Source organism: Puma concolor, chromosome A1, assembly GCF_028749965.1.
Source record: "Puma concolor isolate L17-30 chromosome A1, mPumCon1.1.hap2, whole genome shotgun sequence".
Taxonomy (NCBI): Eukaryota; Metazoa; Chordata; class Mammalia; order Carnivora; family Felidae; genus Puma; species Puma concolor.
The window spans coordinates 106,715,951-106,732,845 of record NC_141667.1 but is presented as its reverse complement, the minus strand read 5'-3'; the positions used below and the strand labels follow the sequence as shown (position 1 = coordinate 106,732,845).

Sequence of the window (16,895 nt, the reverse complement as noted above, 5' to 3'; positions counted from 1 at the left end):
ATAGCTCTTTAGCATTTGTTTGTACTGACAGCCTCAGAGCACTGCAGTGTGAGGTGAAGGAACGTGTCTTAAATGCATGGCATTTGTTTTCAGCTCATGTGGAAACCCAGACCCTGCATTTTGCACTGCAGTCAGAAGAGAAGAGGGTTTGTTGTTGTTGTTGTTGTTTTTTGTGTTTTTTTTTTTTTTTTTTGCATATTTAAAGTTACTAAACCTCAGTGCTGGAAACATCTTAACAGCTCATTGTGAAAGAATGTATCAGCAGGCCTTGGTGTAGCTGTCTTTTTCTCCTCTCTTACTGTTTGTTTATCCCCACGCTGCCTTTTTCTAAAGAAAGGCCTCTGTCTGCATTGAATAATAGAAGACATTACAATGGATTAGAGTACAAGAGAAGGGTTATTTGTAACATTCATTAGATGTGATCCATGTTTTATTTGTGCAACAGAATATTAATGAACTGTAGTGCATTTTGAATCCTCTCTGCACTGTCTCCAGCCACCGCATGCAGTGTTTACCTAGTTGAGATATGTGTTTGCTTAGCTGTTTTTATTTTTTTTTAACCCATTAACTCATCCGACTGCCTTCTAATCTGATGTAGCCACATGAAAATGCCCACATCTAATTTGTGGCGCAGAAGTTAAACATCTGTGATGCAGGAAGCGTCAGCAAATTTTTATTTTAAATCTCTTAGTCAAAGATGCAGAAGTCTGTGCTTGGCACACTTACCATAATAAACAGTAAAATAGAAATGTGGTAGAAAAATAGAAATAGCCCTTTTTTCTAACTCCTAATAAAGGTAGAAAATTGCGTGTCAGTTGAGATTCATACAATCCAAATCATTTTATACTCGATTACTTCCAGGAAGAGCCTGCAGGAAGAGTACTGTGCCCCGTTCTGAGTACTAATTATTCTTCTTGAATTCTGGAGATGCGTCATACGAGGGAACTGACTTCATAATTAAATAATTAATAAAAAACATGGCATATCTCAAGTGATGTGAATACTTTTCTAATCAATTCTCGCACTAAAATTTGACGCTGATTTTATACTAACAAGTACTCACTTAGAAAAAGTTAGAGGGCTCTTAACAGCCTTCTTGCTAGCTGTGGCATTTTTCATAATGGACATCCAAGCGGTATTTACCTATTGCCCTGACATCTGTCCCCATCTCCACCTCCACCGTGGCATTCAGCCCTCACCGTCCACATGCAATATCTCAGTGGCATGCACTCCTTCTTCCACTTACCCCTCCTCTCTCTAGCGTTCTGGAAGTGCACAGCTCTCTCAGATGCCTATGCTTCTGTGTTCAAGACCCAGGAGCACTAACCCCCGACTCTGGTTGTGCCACTTCCTTGTTGCTGTCTTTTGGACTTAGTATGTATCATTTCACATTACGCCTTTTTCTTTCATTTTTAGCATGTTTCCATTTTAGAAGGAGACATTTGAAAGTAACTTCTCAATATACAAATTCAGTTGTATCAAATGTTCTGCCCGTAATTTGAGAGTCTGAGGTATGCCACAAATTTTATGACTTTGTCAATGATGACACAGTGCATATGGGTCAGCCAAACACAGGGGGTTCCCTGGATTTTGTTTTGGCTCAGGCCACACCCCCTGGGTCTAGCTTCTAAATGTTACTGTGCATTTAAAATCGATTACTTCTCCCCCTAAGGAGCTTGACATAATAGAAAGAGGGATCACTCTTAAATGTCATTGGAGTGTTAGCATAACACTTTGAGCATTTCGCTTACCTTGAAATGTAAAGTCGCTCTTAGGCAGACATAGTTAATTTTGCATTCATTCACGGAGAAAGGTAATTCTATAGTCTTGGGGTAAATTCATTTTCTAACCACTGCATGGAAATGTTATAATGGGAAATCTTATCACTCATTTTATTAAAAGCAGATTTAATGTTTGTTTTAATTATCTGGGGACCTTATAATACACCACATATGTGGCATAGTTTTTGAATGTTCTCCCATGAGACTGTACTGTTTTTCTTTCAGGAGGGTGTATTCTGTAGGCCTTGCAGCGATCACTCTTACGGTAGCATATTTTATATTATGTAGACAGAACTCGATTTCCCATCTGACTTACCAATAACACACCATGAAGCATTTTCTGATCCCCTTTTAAAAATTGAAATTTCTGGATGTGAGACATCAAATACATATGTATTTCAGATATTAATGAGTCATTAATTTATTCAGAAATCTCTGATATTTAGATAGCAGATATGTGGCCTTACAGTTTCTGAGAAAGTAAGTCGCTTTTTTCTTTCTTTTTCTCAATTTAAGTATAGAAATTGGAGTAAGTACAGAAATAGTTGGTAACACGTATGATACCTGTGTCAGCTTGGAGACACAGAGTGGGTTCCATGCCTGTGCATGTCTATTTTCGGAACACAAGGGACAGATAAGACTGTACTTAGGTTAAATCACGTCTGTGTCAGTAGACATTCCTGAGAGCTTTCCAATGAGCTGCTAAGTTAGAGTACAGCATGTTTAAGAGCAGTGGCTTTTGAACGTGCTCTGACTGTATAAGGAAATCAATTTCTTAGTTTCTTAACTACTGCCACCAAACCAGAGAATGGCTTTAAAAGACAAAACCAAAAAACAAAAAAACAACTTTGTTGAAACATTTTATTAAGTAAGTGGGAGCATTTTGAGCAGTAATTCTGTGTTTCAGTTTAAGACGAATACAGCCAAGTCTCAATTATCCATACGATGGGAAACAAGGATGGAACTGAAAATGTGATAAACCCAAGTCTGATTTTAGCCACGGTTGTCATTTCTCTGTTCAGCAAAGGGGACAACCAGCTTGAATCATCCAGTGTGCTGTTCCATTCCAAGACCCCTTCTCTGAGATAGGAAAACATGGTGTGGTGTAGTCATGGCCAGTACAGGGGCAGGAGAACGTTCTTTTTTTTTTTTTTTTTTTTAATTTTTTTTTTTCAACGTTTATTTATTTTTGGGATAGAGAGAGACAGAGCATGAACGGGGGAGGGGCAGAGTGAGAGGGAGACACAGAATCGGAAACAGGCTCCAGGCTCTGAGCCATCAGCCCAGAGCCCGACGCGGGGCTCGAACTCCCGGACCGCGAGATCGTGACCTGGCTGAAGTCGGACGCTTAACCGACTGCGCCACCCAGGCGCCCCTGGAGAACGTTCTTTAAGAAACTCATTGCACCATAGTGTGTGTTTGTCTGCTCACTTGAGCCAGAGAGCTGGTACCAGAGTGCCTAGCCGATTCTAATTTTGATTTGGCGATGTAAAAATAATTGGAAATAATTGGATATTAGCTTCATACTTTGATCCATGGGTCAAATTTTTATAAGTAAGATATGTGACAAATAAATGTTAAGTTTTGTGTCTTCCCTAAAACAAGAGAGAGATGAGTCCAAAAGGAAAAACAATTCAAGGAAACATAGGCTCTCCACTCTGATGAATATTTGAGAGCTGGCTGGTCATTGTGCTTGGTTGTTTGGATAGGTTGGTGGGGGTGGGGACCGTAATGGTCTTTTGACAGATGAAATTAAAAAAAAACCTCTTGAGAAAGTACAATAATTTATAGGTATATGTAAGAAATTTTGAAGTTCTCTATTACAAACGTAATAGAACACTTTTTGCCTTTGCCCCCGGGGATTACAGAAAATGTTGTTGGGCGTTTTTCACTGCTAAGTGCTTAAAAACATATCTTCCTATTTGGAAATGTTTGCTGCTCTGCCTTTTAAAAACCACTGTATTTAACTTGAATTCTGTTGTCTGGTAACTACTTCCCTCTAGTTCTACAGTTTTACAATTGATTGTTGGTCAGAAATAGAATATACCGAGTGAGTAAAGCAGGGCCAAGTTTTCCCAGCAAACACAACAGAAGGTACCTACCACGTTAGCTTTGTGACCAAGAAAAGGCACAAATGCAAATGGCAGCAGTAGTTTTAAGGATATCAGTTTCAGCAGGAAGCCTTGCCCTTGTTGTCTATTTTAGAGCTGGAAAGAGGCAGGTGATGAGCTGATTACCTAAGGGCATCGGTAGGCATGCCACCGTGGTTCTGGCCTAAAGGGAACACGGTCGCTTAGATGAGCGTTGCTATTTTACTGCCACCATTTCCCCAGTTGGAATGACATTATTTTAACTTTCAGTCTCACTCCAAGGAGCCTGAGTCCAACCCCATCCAGCCCAGGCAGCCCCTGTAGTCCTCTCTTCGCTTTTCACTTCTGGAGGTAAGCGCACTCCAGTGCCACCGGCCCTTGGCTGCTGGGTCTCTCCCTTCCCTTCCCCCACACCCTGCATCAAGTATGGAACCCTTGGGACTCTGCAATTCACAGTGAACAGTCCTTTCCTAATTGTCATCTAAGTGTTAACAGAGAGAGTGAGGAATCTGGTTGAGTCGTTTACAGATGATTTACAGGAGCACCTGGAATATGTGCTGTGCTCCTACCATTCAGTTCATCTTATTTATGCTTCTGTTAATGCCCAGTGATGAGTTGTGTAACTCCTGTGTGTGTATGATGGTTTCTCCTGTCGCTTTCTCAGGAGATGATCTGCTAAATTGTACAAAATGTAATCCACCTCTTATAATACAACTTATTACAATTTCTAGAAAATACTTTCTAATTCGTGTTAAAGCACCACAATATGCGTTGCCACACATTATTTTATATCCTGTTATTTGCAGGACAACTCTTTAAATTCTCTAAAAGGATTAGGATTTTTGATCTCTTGTAAAACTCCTGCTACCTCCCTACCCTCTTGCTCACTGGCTGATGTAAATGAGTACTTCTCTGGTCTTTAGAGAAAGATCTCCAAAGAACTCTACTTTTACTTGAGCCCAGTTTGTTAAAAGAATGCCTGTTAGAAGCTACTGTTTACATTGTATGTATAATGCTATGTTCTATTAAGATTTTCATGAATTCAAAGCCTGGACAGAGTGAGTCTCCCACTATTTAATGAGAAGATATGCATACCGTATCCAGTACCCCCCCCCCTTTTTTAATCCTAAGAGAGAAAACGAATGAAATTCTCAGTTGATAGAGTGACTTCAATGATTTGTTACTAGTGAATATATTTTTTTGCCTATATGCAAATGAATGAAAACACTAGCCATTCATGGCCATTTCCTTAAAAATAGTAACTCACAGGTTTTATGCTTAGATGGTATCAGTGGGTCAATTTAACATATTTGTTTCTCTCATTTTCTAAAATAAGACTGAACTAAAATCTGTGAAGAATTGACTGGGGAAATGAATTAATGACTTTGAACTTTACTTCTACTCTTCTGCTGATAGGATTAAATTTATTGTAAAAGTGACTTTCAACATGAAAGTTCCATGTAATAGCTTTCATAAAGCATATAATATATGCTCTCTGAATATAATAGATCCTGAAGTATAGGAATAGTTTTCTGGCAATCCAGAGAACTCCCCTACTCATGTAAGTTGTCTATTTTTGGTGATCCAACCAAAAGTAACTTGACTCTCTACTGAATTTTTTCTTTAGTGTAACACGTCTTCATTAAATGCTTACATTCCCTTTTCTTTTTCCTTCCTGAAGACAATAAACTATTCAGAATGCAAGTGCTATCAACAGTAGAGGAGAAAAGAGTATCAGACAAAGGTTGTGGTAGCTCAGAGGAGGATGAAGTTTTTTTTGGAAAAGGAGAGTGTTTTTGTAGAAAGATTTATGAGACCTGGTGATATTTGAGCTGCGCCTTGAGAAATAGTGGTGTTTCGGGGGCGGCGGTGGGAAGGATGGTTGTGGAGGACAAAACCAGGCTGAGAATAAGACAAAGTGAAAAAGGTGAGCAAATGTGGCACATTGGAGAAATGATGTGTGTAGCCAGGACATAGGATGGATAAAGGAGAAGAAAATCAGGAGTTGTACAGCGCTGGATACGGACTTAAAAAAACAGTGTGGGACCATGTTACTTAGAGCCTTGAACACTGAGCTAAGAAGTTTGACTTATATCTTGTAAGCGTTCCAGAGTTTTAGAAAGTTTGTTGAATAAGGAAATGACCAATCAGAGCTCAGACTGAGGAAAGTTACCTTCACCAGGTATTAAGAATAGACTGGATTTTGGGTACAAACTCGAGTGAGGCTACTGGTACACTATTTCATGAGTAACAAGTCCCAGATTAGGACAGGTGCAGTGAATTGAATTAACATGTGAAAAGTACACTATAGTTGACCACATGCTTTCATACACATTGTCTCATTCCATTTAATCCATCATGGTAAGACCGAAGGGAACATTGCTTCCATTTGCCGATGAAGATGCCACCACACAAAGAGATTAACCAGCTTTACTAGCCTAGGATTCAAAATGAAGTCTCACATTTTTCCACTGTGACTAACCTGAGATACATACTGCTCTGGGATCATTTGTATTGAATTTTAATTTCTGGTTTACGTAGTCTTTTGACCTCCTTCAGTCATTTTTATTTCCCCAGTGCTTCTTTCCAGAAGTGTTTGAGAAATGTTTATGAATAAATGAATGACTTGGAAGTAGAAGATGGATTTCTTACATCACGGCTCACACACAAACCACCAAATAAACATCAAAAAACATTTGCTCACATACAATGGGTTGTACTTGTCATTCACAGACCAGGAGTGTGAGAGACTATCTCCTCCACACGGTCCTTGCGGGATCTGGGGGGCGGGTCTTCAGCACATGCCTTCAAGTTTGCCCTGGGTATCCGCATCCGGCTGGTGGAATGGGAAGGAGTGTGGGAGATGGTGGACTGCCCGACCTGAGGATGGCACACATCAGTTCCACTCACATGCCATTGCCCAGCATTTTCTATTCTGACTGCATCTATGGCAAGCAAGGCTGGAGAATACAGCTTTCTCGTGTTGTGGAAACAGAGGAAATGAGTTTGGTAAACAGCTGGCAATCCTGATCACAAAAGTCGATGAAAGAAAGGTGCCCACGGTTGCTCTTTAGTAGATAATTTTGAATCAGGGATTTGCACTGAGGTTTCTCGCATTAATTGAATGGACCCCAAGGCAGCAGAGTTGGAGAGGGAGGAAAATCGAGTCGCGGTGAGTCTGGTCTTGAACACCCTGAGACCTCCCAATGTAGTGATATCTGGTTGGTAGCACAGGATGAAGCATCTCTAACAGTGTGCCCCCAAATAATGGCCTGGTATAAATTGTAGCGATTGCAAATACGTTCATGCTGTTACCACGGAAAGAGATTTATTGTAACCATGCACGGATTTTTTTTTTCTTTGTGATGGATCACATTTCTTTTTTGTTCTCATCTTATGAGTGGGGTTTGCCTGTCTGGGGGAGAGCGGTGGTGGTGAGCATTCACAGTGTATGTGCCCTTTATAGGTGCTGACACATGGTTTCTAAATATGGCAATGGAAGATTCTGTTCCTTTCATAGTAAACCCCTGGAGGCAGGCGATGCTGAGACGGGATTTAGCTTTCCAGCTTAGGCTTCCTGAAGGTTGCCCAGAAACAAGAGATCTGCAGCTTCTAGGGCAGGGCAGGTGCTAAATAAAGTTCAAGTTTAGTTTGGTTCCTCTTGGGAGTAAAACCTTGCACTGCGGCCTGGAGGCCCCAAGCAGGGTGGCTTGAGGGCAAGACTTTGCTAAGGAAGTTTTCTGAATGTGGGAGAGGCTGCCTCATCAAACCTTCAGCTTCCTGCCCCTGGCAGTCTCGTAGGAAGGCCAGTCTTAGCTGGAAGGATGTGAGGTCATTCCTGTAGCCAGCAGAGTGGTAGACCAAATGATTCCCAAAGGCCCTTCCATCCAGAAATTCTGACACCTTTGCTGTCCTCCAGCAGCGCTGGAGAGGGAGATACAAAGTACACAATATGTCCACAAGCTGTAAAACACACACACACACACACACACACACACACACACACACACACTGGCCCAAATATTGGCTTATTAGTACAGATGTGACAGAGAATATCTTAAAAACCTTAAGTGGAGTTTATAATATGGCTTCACTCTCCCCCTTCTGAGGCAACTATAGCCACTCAGAATTTCCACAGTCCTCAGTACTTCATAAATTGATGACAGTTTAGTGGCTCTTCATATAATGATGATGTCATTGCTTCATGAGTAATTTGGGTATGACCCTTGTCAGCTCCTAATCTCGACTCTGATCAAATAGTGAGCTTCCAAGGGAAGCTGCCTCATTTTATATTCTCAGTGTCTTTCTTGACACCTGTCCTGCCTTGCCCTCAGTCGGGACGCGGTTAGTAGCCAAGGGCTGGCTGTCTTTACTCAGTAGCTGCCTTTCTGTTACGATAGAGCAGTGTTCTTTTTTTAAAAAAAAATCTTCAATGTTTATTTTTGAGAGAGAGAGAAAGAGAGAGTGGGCAGGGGAGGGGCAGAGAGAGGGAGACACAGAATCTGAAGCAGGCTCCAGGCTCTGAGCTGTCAGCACAGAGCCTGACATGGGGCTCAAACTCATGAGCTTTGAGATCATGACCTCAGCCGAAGTCAGAGGCTTAACTGACTGAGCCACCCAGGTGTCTCGAGCAGCGTTCCTTTGTATTTCCGTTTCATGCCCCGGCTTCTCAGCGGATGGCAAGCCCTGGAGCATCCACGGCACTCTGTACACTCCTATGTGACATCTTCAGTCCTTTGTCCAGCTCTCCATCTGGTTCATGGAGTCTCAGGTATTGGACACACAGTCAGCGAGAAGAAGGCATTCCCTTTCTTCTTAGACCTCCCGAAGCCCTCTTGCCATGTTTAAGGTGTGGCTTGAATCACACATGACACATTGCCGGTAGCACACAGTCCTAGTTTCAGAGAAGAATATTCCCACCATATTACCACTCTCCACAAGGACAGTGTTTATGTCTATTTTTTTTTTTTTCACAGATGTATTCACAAATAGTGCCTGACACACACGGTAGGAGCTCCTACTGCTGGAAGAACGACCATTATATGTGGGACTCAAGCCTGTTCTGATGTTTTGGGTTTTTCTTTAAGTATTTTTATTATTTGTTGTTTTTAATTTTTTTAATGTTTATTTTTGAGAGAGAGAGACAGTGTGAGCAGGAGAGGTGCACAGAGAGGGAGACACAGAATCCGAAGCAGGCTCCAGGCTCTGAGCTGTCAGCACAGAGCCTGATGTGGGGCTTGAACTTGTGAACCATGAAGTCATGACCTGAGCCAAAGTTGGATGCTTAACCGACTGAGCTACACAGGCACCCCCTATTTGTTATTTTATTTTATTTTATTTTATTTTATTTTATTTTATTTTATTTTATTTTATTTTATTTTATTTTATTTTAGAAACAGAGTGAATGTGAGCTGGGAAGAGGGACAGAGGAAGAGAGAGAGAATCCCAGGCAGGCTCTATGCTGAGCATGAGCCTGATGTGGGGCTCGACCCCATGACCCTGGGATCATGACTTGAGCTGAAATCAAGAGCTGGTGAATGACTGAGCCACCCAGGGGACCCAGTTATGATGATTTTGTTTAATGTTTATTTTACTGATTTTGAGAGAGAGAAGGAGAGAGACAGAATCCCAAGCAGGCCCCACACTGTCAGCACAGAGCCAGATTCAGGGCTCAAACTCCCAAACTGTGAGATCATGACCTGAGCCAAAATCAAGAGTCAGACACTTAGCTGCCTGAGTCACCTAGATGCCCCCTCCGTTCTGATGTTTTTAACCTGTGCTCCAAACATGGCATATATTTATATAGTATGTGTGTTTTAAGAATGGTGTTGACACTTTGAGAGGGAGGGCATTCATTTTGATTCATTCATAAATATTAAATGATAGCCATCAAAATGTAAAAACTGGTCAGCCATTAATTATAAATAAAACAAGGTCCAAGGCCGAAGAAGACAGGCATTATTAAAGAAAGGTGAACCTCAGAGTATATTAGAGACCGTGCCTGGCTGTGGTGAGGGGCAGAGAAAATGATTTAGAAGTCATGGCAGATCCCACACTGAAGAGCTCCATCACTTGAAGGAAAGGTAGTCCGAATGTTAGGTCCATAGAGTGGAGGCCTTTTTCCTTTGCTCGTTGCCATCTCCCTGGCACCTAAGAACACTTGGTGTATAGACACATCATAAAACTAGTTACGTGTCATTGAACGTGCTTTGAAGCAGCAAGAGATTTCTCAACTGGTGACTTCGGGGGACTACTCTGAGAAACCAAAGCCCTTCAGTGAGTCTGTATTCCCTCCTAGTGTGATTCTAGTCTCGTGTAGAGTTGGGTCCCTGCTGGCCTTCTTTTCCAGGCCTCCCGTTCCCCGGTGCCCCACATATTCCACCTGGCTAGCTTCCTTCATTGACATTATCTGTCAAGTCCTGGGGAAATGGAGTTTGGGACCCCAGCACGCTGAGTCATAGTGCCTGAGTCTTAGTCATTGCCCCTACATCTGCAAGCTCTGTGACTTTGGACAGGTCATGAACTTGATGGACCTTCATTGTCTGAACCTGCAAATGCCCTGCCTCACTGTTAAGTTCACAACAAAAATAATAAATAGCTTATAGGTAATTTAGTGTAATAAATGTGTATTTGCAAGAATGGGATCTGTAGTGGTCCAAAGGGTAATGAGAAGGACAGGTAGACAATAGTTTAACAGACAAGGGCATCAGGGTCAAATGTCTCCTAATTCAGTTTTGTTAAGAGCTTGTCCGTTTGTCCTTTTGCTACTAGAAATATTCCTGGGTACCCACAGCTGCCTAAATGTCCCTCACTTCACTTGTTGCCATGGTGAGGGATAGACATAAGCAGTATTTACCAAATACATGGCAATATGTTGTGATTTCGTGTCTTCTTTTCACAGAGAACTTGTAAGTGTGAGAAAGCCACCTGACTGCTAAACTCTTTTTGTTTCATTAACTTTGTAGCATGAGGACCGTTTCCATTTCTTTTTTATTCTAGTTTCTCCCCTTTCACTCTGTGTAGAACATTGAGAAAATCTGAAAGAAGCTGGTACCAGATGGCAATTTTTTTGTACTCTACAGATTCCAGTTCCTGTGCTTTTGTGAATGTGATGGTTTAATGAATTGCCTTATGCATCCTTGAGTTTTATTTCGGCATTGCTGTGTAGGACTGAGTCTGTCTACTGCAGACACTCCAAGCAGAGATGAGCTTGATTATTAACACTTTGCTGGTCCTGTGGGTGTGGGTCTGGGCAGAGATGGGGAAGCTTGGCATGGGACATCGTTGATGGGGTGGGGAGGAGGTTGGCATCAGACATCATTGATGGAGGGGGGGGATTGTGGGGGGAAGTGTGGACAGGCCAGTTAGCACTCCTCTGGGCCCCACCTCAGTTTCTGCTGTTACTAGTAAGTAAGGCTGCTGGAGGCTGCTGTTACTTGTAAGAATCCGAAGAAGGAAGAATGTGATGATATGTCTGTTGTATGCCAGGAGGGGGTGGGTGGGCATAAACTCATGTGCAGTAATGGGGAAGGGTGGGTCTAATAAACTTGTTGCAGAAAGATGCTCTGATAGTTTTCCTTTGACTTTCTTTTACTGGAATCTGTTCATTTATTTTTTTTTAACTGATACCATAAACTTAGGTGTTAAAAAGTTACCGAGTCTAGGGAATGAAGTCTTGTGAAGTCAGGTAGTTAAGCATAGCTTTCAAGTTCACTTGGGTCCCTGGAGCCCATTAGTCCTTTCACTGACAGTGGTCATGGGTCTGGGGGGGTGTACGTGTGCCAGGTCCTGGGAATGCTTCTGGAGCCTTGGTCTTTATCAGGATTATTCTCAGTTTTTTCTTTTAATTTTTTCAATGTTTATTTAGTTCTGAGAGAGACAAAGTGCAAGTGGGAGAGGAGCAGAGAGAGAGGGAGACACAGAATCCGAAGCAGGCTCCAGGCTCTGAGCTGTCAGCACAGAGCCCAACTGGGGGCTCTAACTCACGAACGGCAAGATCATGATCTGAGCTGAAGTCGGATGCTTACCCGACTGAGCCACCCAGGTGCCCCATATTCTCAGTTTTTTCTCAAGTGTTCACTTTTTCTCTTTGGTTCACTGACTTGGATGAGAAGCCATCCTTACTGACTTAGACATTTGCATCTCTATTAGCTTCGTTTTCATTTGTCCGGAACTTGCTGCATACCCAGTGCTGTTCTTAGTCCTTCACATGTATTAATTCGCTGTCCCTGTGAGACAAGGATACTGTTGTCATTTTACAAACATGAAAACTGAGGCACAGAGAAAGTTTCATGTAGTGACCACACATCTTCATTTGCCCAGGTTCCGTTCAATTTATGCCTATTGTCCCAATGTGATTTTTGAAAGTGCCTTCCTTGACTTTCAAACCCTCCAAGTTCGGACAAGTTATACCCACCTACCAATGTCAAGAGGCCTGATCTGGTTCACAGTAAAGCATCTGGTGGGAGAGCCCACATTCTTACTCTGGCATAAGTACTCTGTCTACATTTTCCTTCAACACACTGGAGTTTGCAATCATTTTAAATTTGCATTCTGAATAGAATATTCTATTTAAAGGGGAGGGATTTTGTTACTCTGGAGCTCATCTGCTTGGTTCACTATACAAGTAAATTTTTCAGTCCTCTGTTGAGAGTGTGGTTATGGGGCTGGAGAGCATCTTCTGAGTTGCGGCGCCCTATTTTTCTCTTTTAAACAAATTTTATTTTAGACAGAGCCTAGATCATGTGATGAAGGTTAAATTGGTTTCCCTTGGAAATCAGGCCGTGGGTCCCAGCGGCTCTGCCGTCTACTGCTGCTCTAACCTGAGAAGCCTGTGGAGGATTCCCTCAGCCAGGGCTGGCCTGCTTACACCCTGGGGGTGGCCCGCGTCTCACCATTGCTCTGATGGCCCCAGGCCCTTTGAGCCCTACTAGAGCCACAGCACAGCACGTCTAGCCCTAGTAGAGCCACTTCCTTTGTAGCACTCACATTAAATGCTTGCCTGGACCTACCACTCCGGAGTGGTTTATTACAGTCTTTCCGGGCCAAATACTGAGACCAACTTGTTGAATTTGGGTTTTAGAATATATTGAAATTTCTCTTTGGAGTTTTAACAGTTAGCTCTTATTTACTAGACCATCTTGGGCAAATGAAGAAATTACTTCGTGCTGTGTGTGTGTGTGTGTGTGTGTGTGTGTGTGTGTGTACTGCGGCAAGGGGGGAGAGGAGGGTACTGCCGTATATCCCATTTTGTTGCCGCATTGCTTTGAGACTAGAAAAAAGACATTTCACATCGTTTTTTAAAACCTATTTCCTATACTTAAAATGCTGCTGCAGCCATTAACACCCACCCTGTTGATAAGAGAATTAAGTTGTGATATTCCTTGAAAGCATGAGATGGTGATGATAATATGAAGTACGGAGTTGTCTCTGTAAGTGAATACAAATGCGGAATTAAAACATTCTTAAGTTTCTCCAGCAGTGACATGAGGATAATAATACCTCTTGGAGGTGTTGTAAGAATTAATTAGGTGACGTTTGTGAGAAGTTCTAAGATGACTGTTCTGTTTTATTATTATTAGCTTCGTATTGTTCTTGGAAACACATTGTAGAAAAGGAACTGCAGAACCCAACCTTTGTAAGAAGGATGTTGCATATTCTCACATGACAGTGATTGATGAGATACTATGAAACTGAGAAAGCTGTACTAATGATCCCAAGTGAATAGGAGATGAGCTAAATTTCATGGGTTCTTCTGCTTGTCTACTACTATTCTCATGACAATATGCTCCACTGAATTATTACTGGATCCGGTGAAAACAGTATGGAGATCCCCCAGAGTGAGAGAACATTTCTTTTCCAGCAGTGGTATCAGAATTGTTTTTTTTCTTTTCTCTTTATATAAAATATGCATTTGGCTCCATCTTAACCAAGTTCTGAGTTGCAGTCCTTTTTAATTCCTCCCCCCTCTGTGGTATGTGTGTATGGATGCATGTGTGTGTATTGTCCATGAGGACGTCCTGTTGATTCTTTGCCATCTACTTCGCTTACTCTCTCTTTGTACCACTTTAGTCGGAGCCACTATCATTTACCCCTGGATTTGTGTAATAGCCTCCTAACTTAATGCTTCATTTCAAACTGTGCCTTCCCAACAGCCATCTCTCTGAGTGATCTTCGTAGTGCCAGACACTTCCCTGCTCAGAGCCTTCCACTGCCCGCCCTCCCATCTCCCATGACCTCACTTCCTGCTGCCTCTCGCTTATTTCCTTCGGGCCACATTGGGCTCTGCTTTCTCTTGACCGTTCCAGTTGTGTCTGTGTCAGTGCCTATTGTCCCCTGTTCCTGAAATACTCCCTCCTATGGAGGAATAATACAGTCAACACCCTTGTTCACCTCGATTCACCGGTTCGCCCTTGCCACATTTGCTCTATCTTCCTGCCTCCTTCCCTCTTAGCCCCTGGATGTATTTCAATTTTTGTTCTTTTGCTGATCCATTTGAGAGTCCTTTGCAGACATTCACTTTACCCCTAAATACTTGAACATTTATCTCCGAAGAACAAGTACATTTTCTTTCATAAGCATATCATTATGTCATTATTATACTCTGAAGTTGAACATGATTATAGTATTATCTGATATGCAGCCCGTATCACATTTCTCCAGTTAGCCCCAAAAAGTTCTTGAGAGTCATATTTTTAAATCCAGGATCCTGTTAAAGATTATATATTCTATTTAGTTGCCCTATCTCTTTAAGTCTCCTTTAATTTTTAACAGTTTCCCCAGTTGGGAAGGGTCTTTTCCTAACACTGACATTTTTCAAGAGTGTAGTACAACTCTTCTGTTGACTGTCCCACAATTTCGATTTATCTGATGGTTTCTTTTTCATTAGATTCAGGTTAAACATATTTGGCAAGAACAGATGATGATGTCTTCACAAGAAAATTGTATTGGGAAGCCCACAATCCAGTATCTGCCAGATTCTCCCCTTGTGATGACACCTTTTTTGCTTTATAATGTCTGGAGTGACATTTTGAGTCCACATGGATAATATCTTCTTCTCAAGCTTTCACCGAGTGATTTTTGCATTCGTTGATGACCTGAATCAATTATGATCTTGCCGTTTATCAAAAGACAGTTTTCTATTTCCGTTATTATCTATGGGTTTTCAGTTAAGGAAGAATTTTTCTCCTTCCCCTCCTCCTACTGTTGGGAGTATTACTACTGATTCATGCATTTCTACAGAGTAAAATAGAAAAGAAGTATATATTTGATGTGTACTGACCCATGACCGTCATTTCCTTTTTTTTTTTTTTTTTCTTGGTCAGGTTGTCCCAAAATTCATCAGTGGAAATCCTTTCAAGCTGACTCCTGGGTCCTTTTGACATCACCCTCTTAGTTTTTAGCCTTTTTTCATTTTCCGGCACAAGTTGTGGCTGTGCAGTAAAAGAAGATCCTGATCACCAGTCACCTCATCTTTTCTTCACTTCCTTAACATCTGAACTTAAACATCACTGCAACAGAGATGCCCTCCTCAGCCCCACCGTCTCCTTTTAACCTGCATCATGTACATATCCCCATTCAATATGTAACATTTTACTCGTTGTTTATCTTACCCACCTGGAATGAAACCTCAACACTGGCAGGGGCTTGCCTATTTTGCTCCCCGCTGGGTCCCCCATGACTGATACATAGAATATCCCCAACAAATAGTTGTTGGAGAAAATGAATGAATTTATCCCTATCTTGAGTCTCCATCAAGCTCTTCCAGATTAGCTGCAGCTTTTCTGTTCTTGACCCTGAGATGAATTGGGCTGCAGGGAGTCCTCACTCGTACGTCTGGATTTCATCGCAATTATCACCTTTAGTGGTCCCTCTTGCCTTCGGATTCTGGTGATACTTGAAACTCTTATGAACAGCGCATCACAGGTGACGCTCTGGGGCAGCCACTTGGCAGTGACCATGGAAGCATTATGATGCGGTTCTCTCTTCTCCAGCTACTCTCAACAGACGGTCTGGCTATTTTAGAAATAACAAATGAAGCACTTGCCATCATGTGTTAGAATTTTTACCTGGGTACTGATGTTGGGAAGTAAAAATTAAGGAGAACAAAGGTTTTATTTTCTAAATGAACAAATAGTCATTCATTCGGGACATAATACGTTAAAAGCCTTCACGGGATTTACAAAGCCTTAAGAGTTCTTATTCTCGAAGAGTTTCTATTCTAGTGGCGATGATAAGGAATAAGAAAAGAATATGGGGCAGGAATTGCGCATTAACACCTAATGTAACTGGTGGGTGTAGTGGGCTGAACGGTGGTCCCAAAGATAGCAGAACCTAATCCCTGAAACCTGTAAATGTTATCTTAATGGAAAAAAGTCTTTGCAGATGTGATTAATTTAAGGATTTTGAGATGAAGAGATTATGCTGGATTATCCCAGTGGGTCCTAAATCCAATCATAAGAATCCTTGTGAGAGGGAGGCAGAGGGAGATGGGGCACACAGAGAAGCTGGAAGAGGCGAGGGACAGATTCTCTCCTAGAGCCTCTGGAGGGAACATAGCCTGCTGATACGTTGCTTTAGGCCCACGATACTGATTTCAGACTTCTGGCCTCCAGAACTGTGAGAGAATACATTTTTGCTGCTTTAAATCAGAGGAACAAAATATGTTAAAGTGTACATTCTCTTATCTGTGTGGTGTCTGTGGAATGGCCCTGTCAGAGCTGCATGGTGAGGACTGTTACCTCTGGTTCCCTGAAGCAGGGGTGCGAGGACTGAGGGAGTCATGTGAGTAGAACCAGCTTTCCTGATTCTGAGGCCACCCAGGGCTGCTCTCACCCAGGCGTCCTACCTCCTTCCCATAACCAGCGCTGATGAACAGCACAGCCTGCTCGTAAAGATGGTTCACAAGAGACAGGCCTATGAGAGGCGGGACCCAAAGGCATTCTTTTTTTTTTTTTTTAATTTTTTTTTAAATCTTTTGTTTATTTTTGAGACAGAGAGACAGAGCATGAGCAGTGAGAGAGAG

At 42.0% G+C, this 16,895-nt stretch overlaps 1 protein-coding gene across 11 annotated transcripts in view; it reads left to right on the top strand.

The window, feature by feature from the left end:
• Positions 1-16,895, top strand: part of MAST4 (microtubule associated serine/threonine kinase family member 4) — a 567,430-nt gene that overhangs the window by 352,899 nt on the left and 197,636 nt on the right. For 3 of the 11 annotated variants that reach the window (XM_086699814.1, XM_086699819.1, XM_086699820.1), the window contains one exon: positions 4,142-4,222. The exons of the other annotated variants lie outside the window; for them this stretch is intronic. In XM_086699814.1, coding sequence (XP_086555940.1) covers positions 4,142-4,222 — 81 coding nt within the window. The remainder of the gene's footprint in view (positions 1-4,141; positions 4,223-16,895) is intronic. 11 annotated transcript variants of the gene reach the window in all.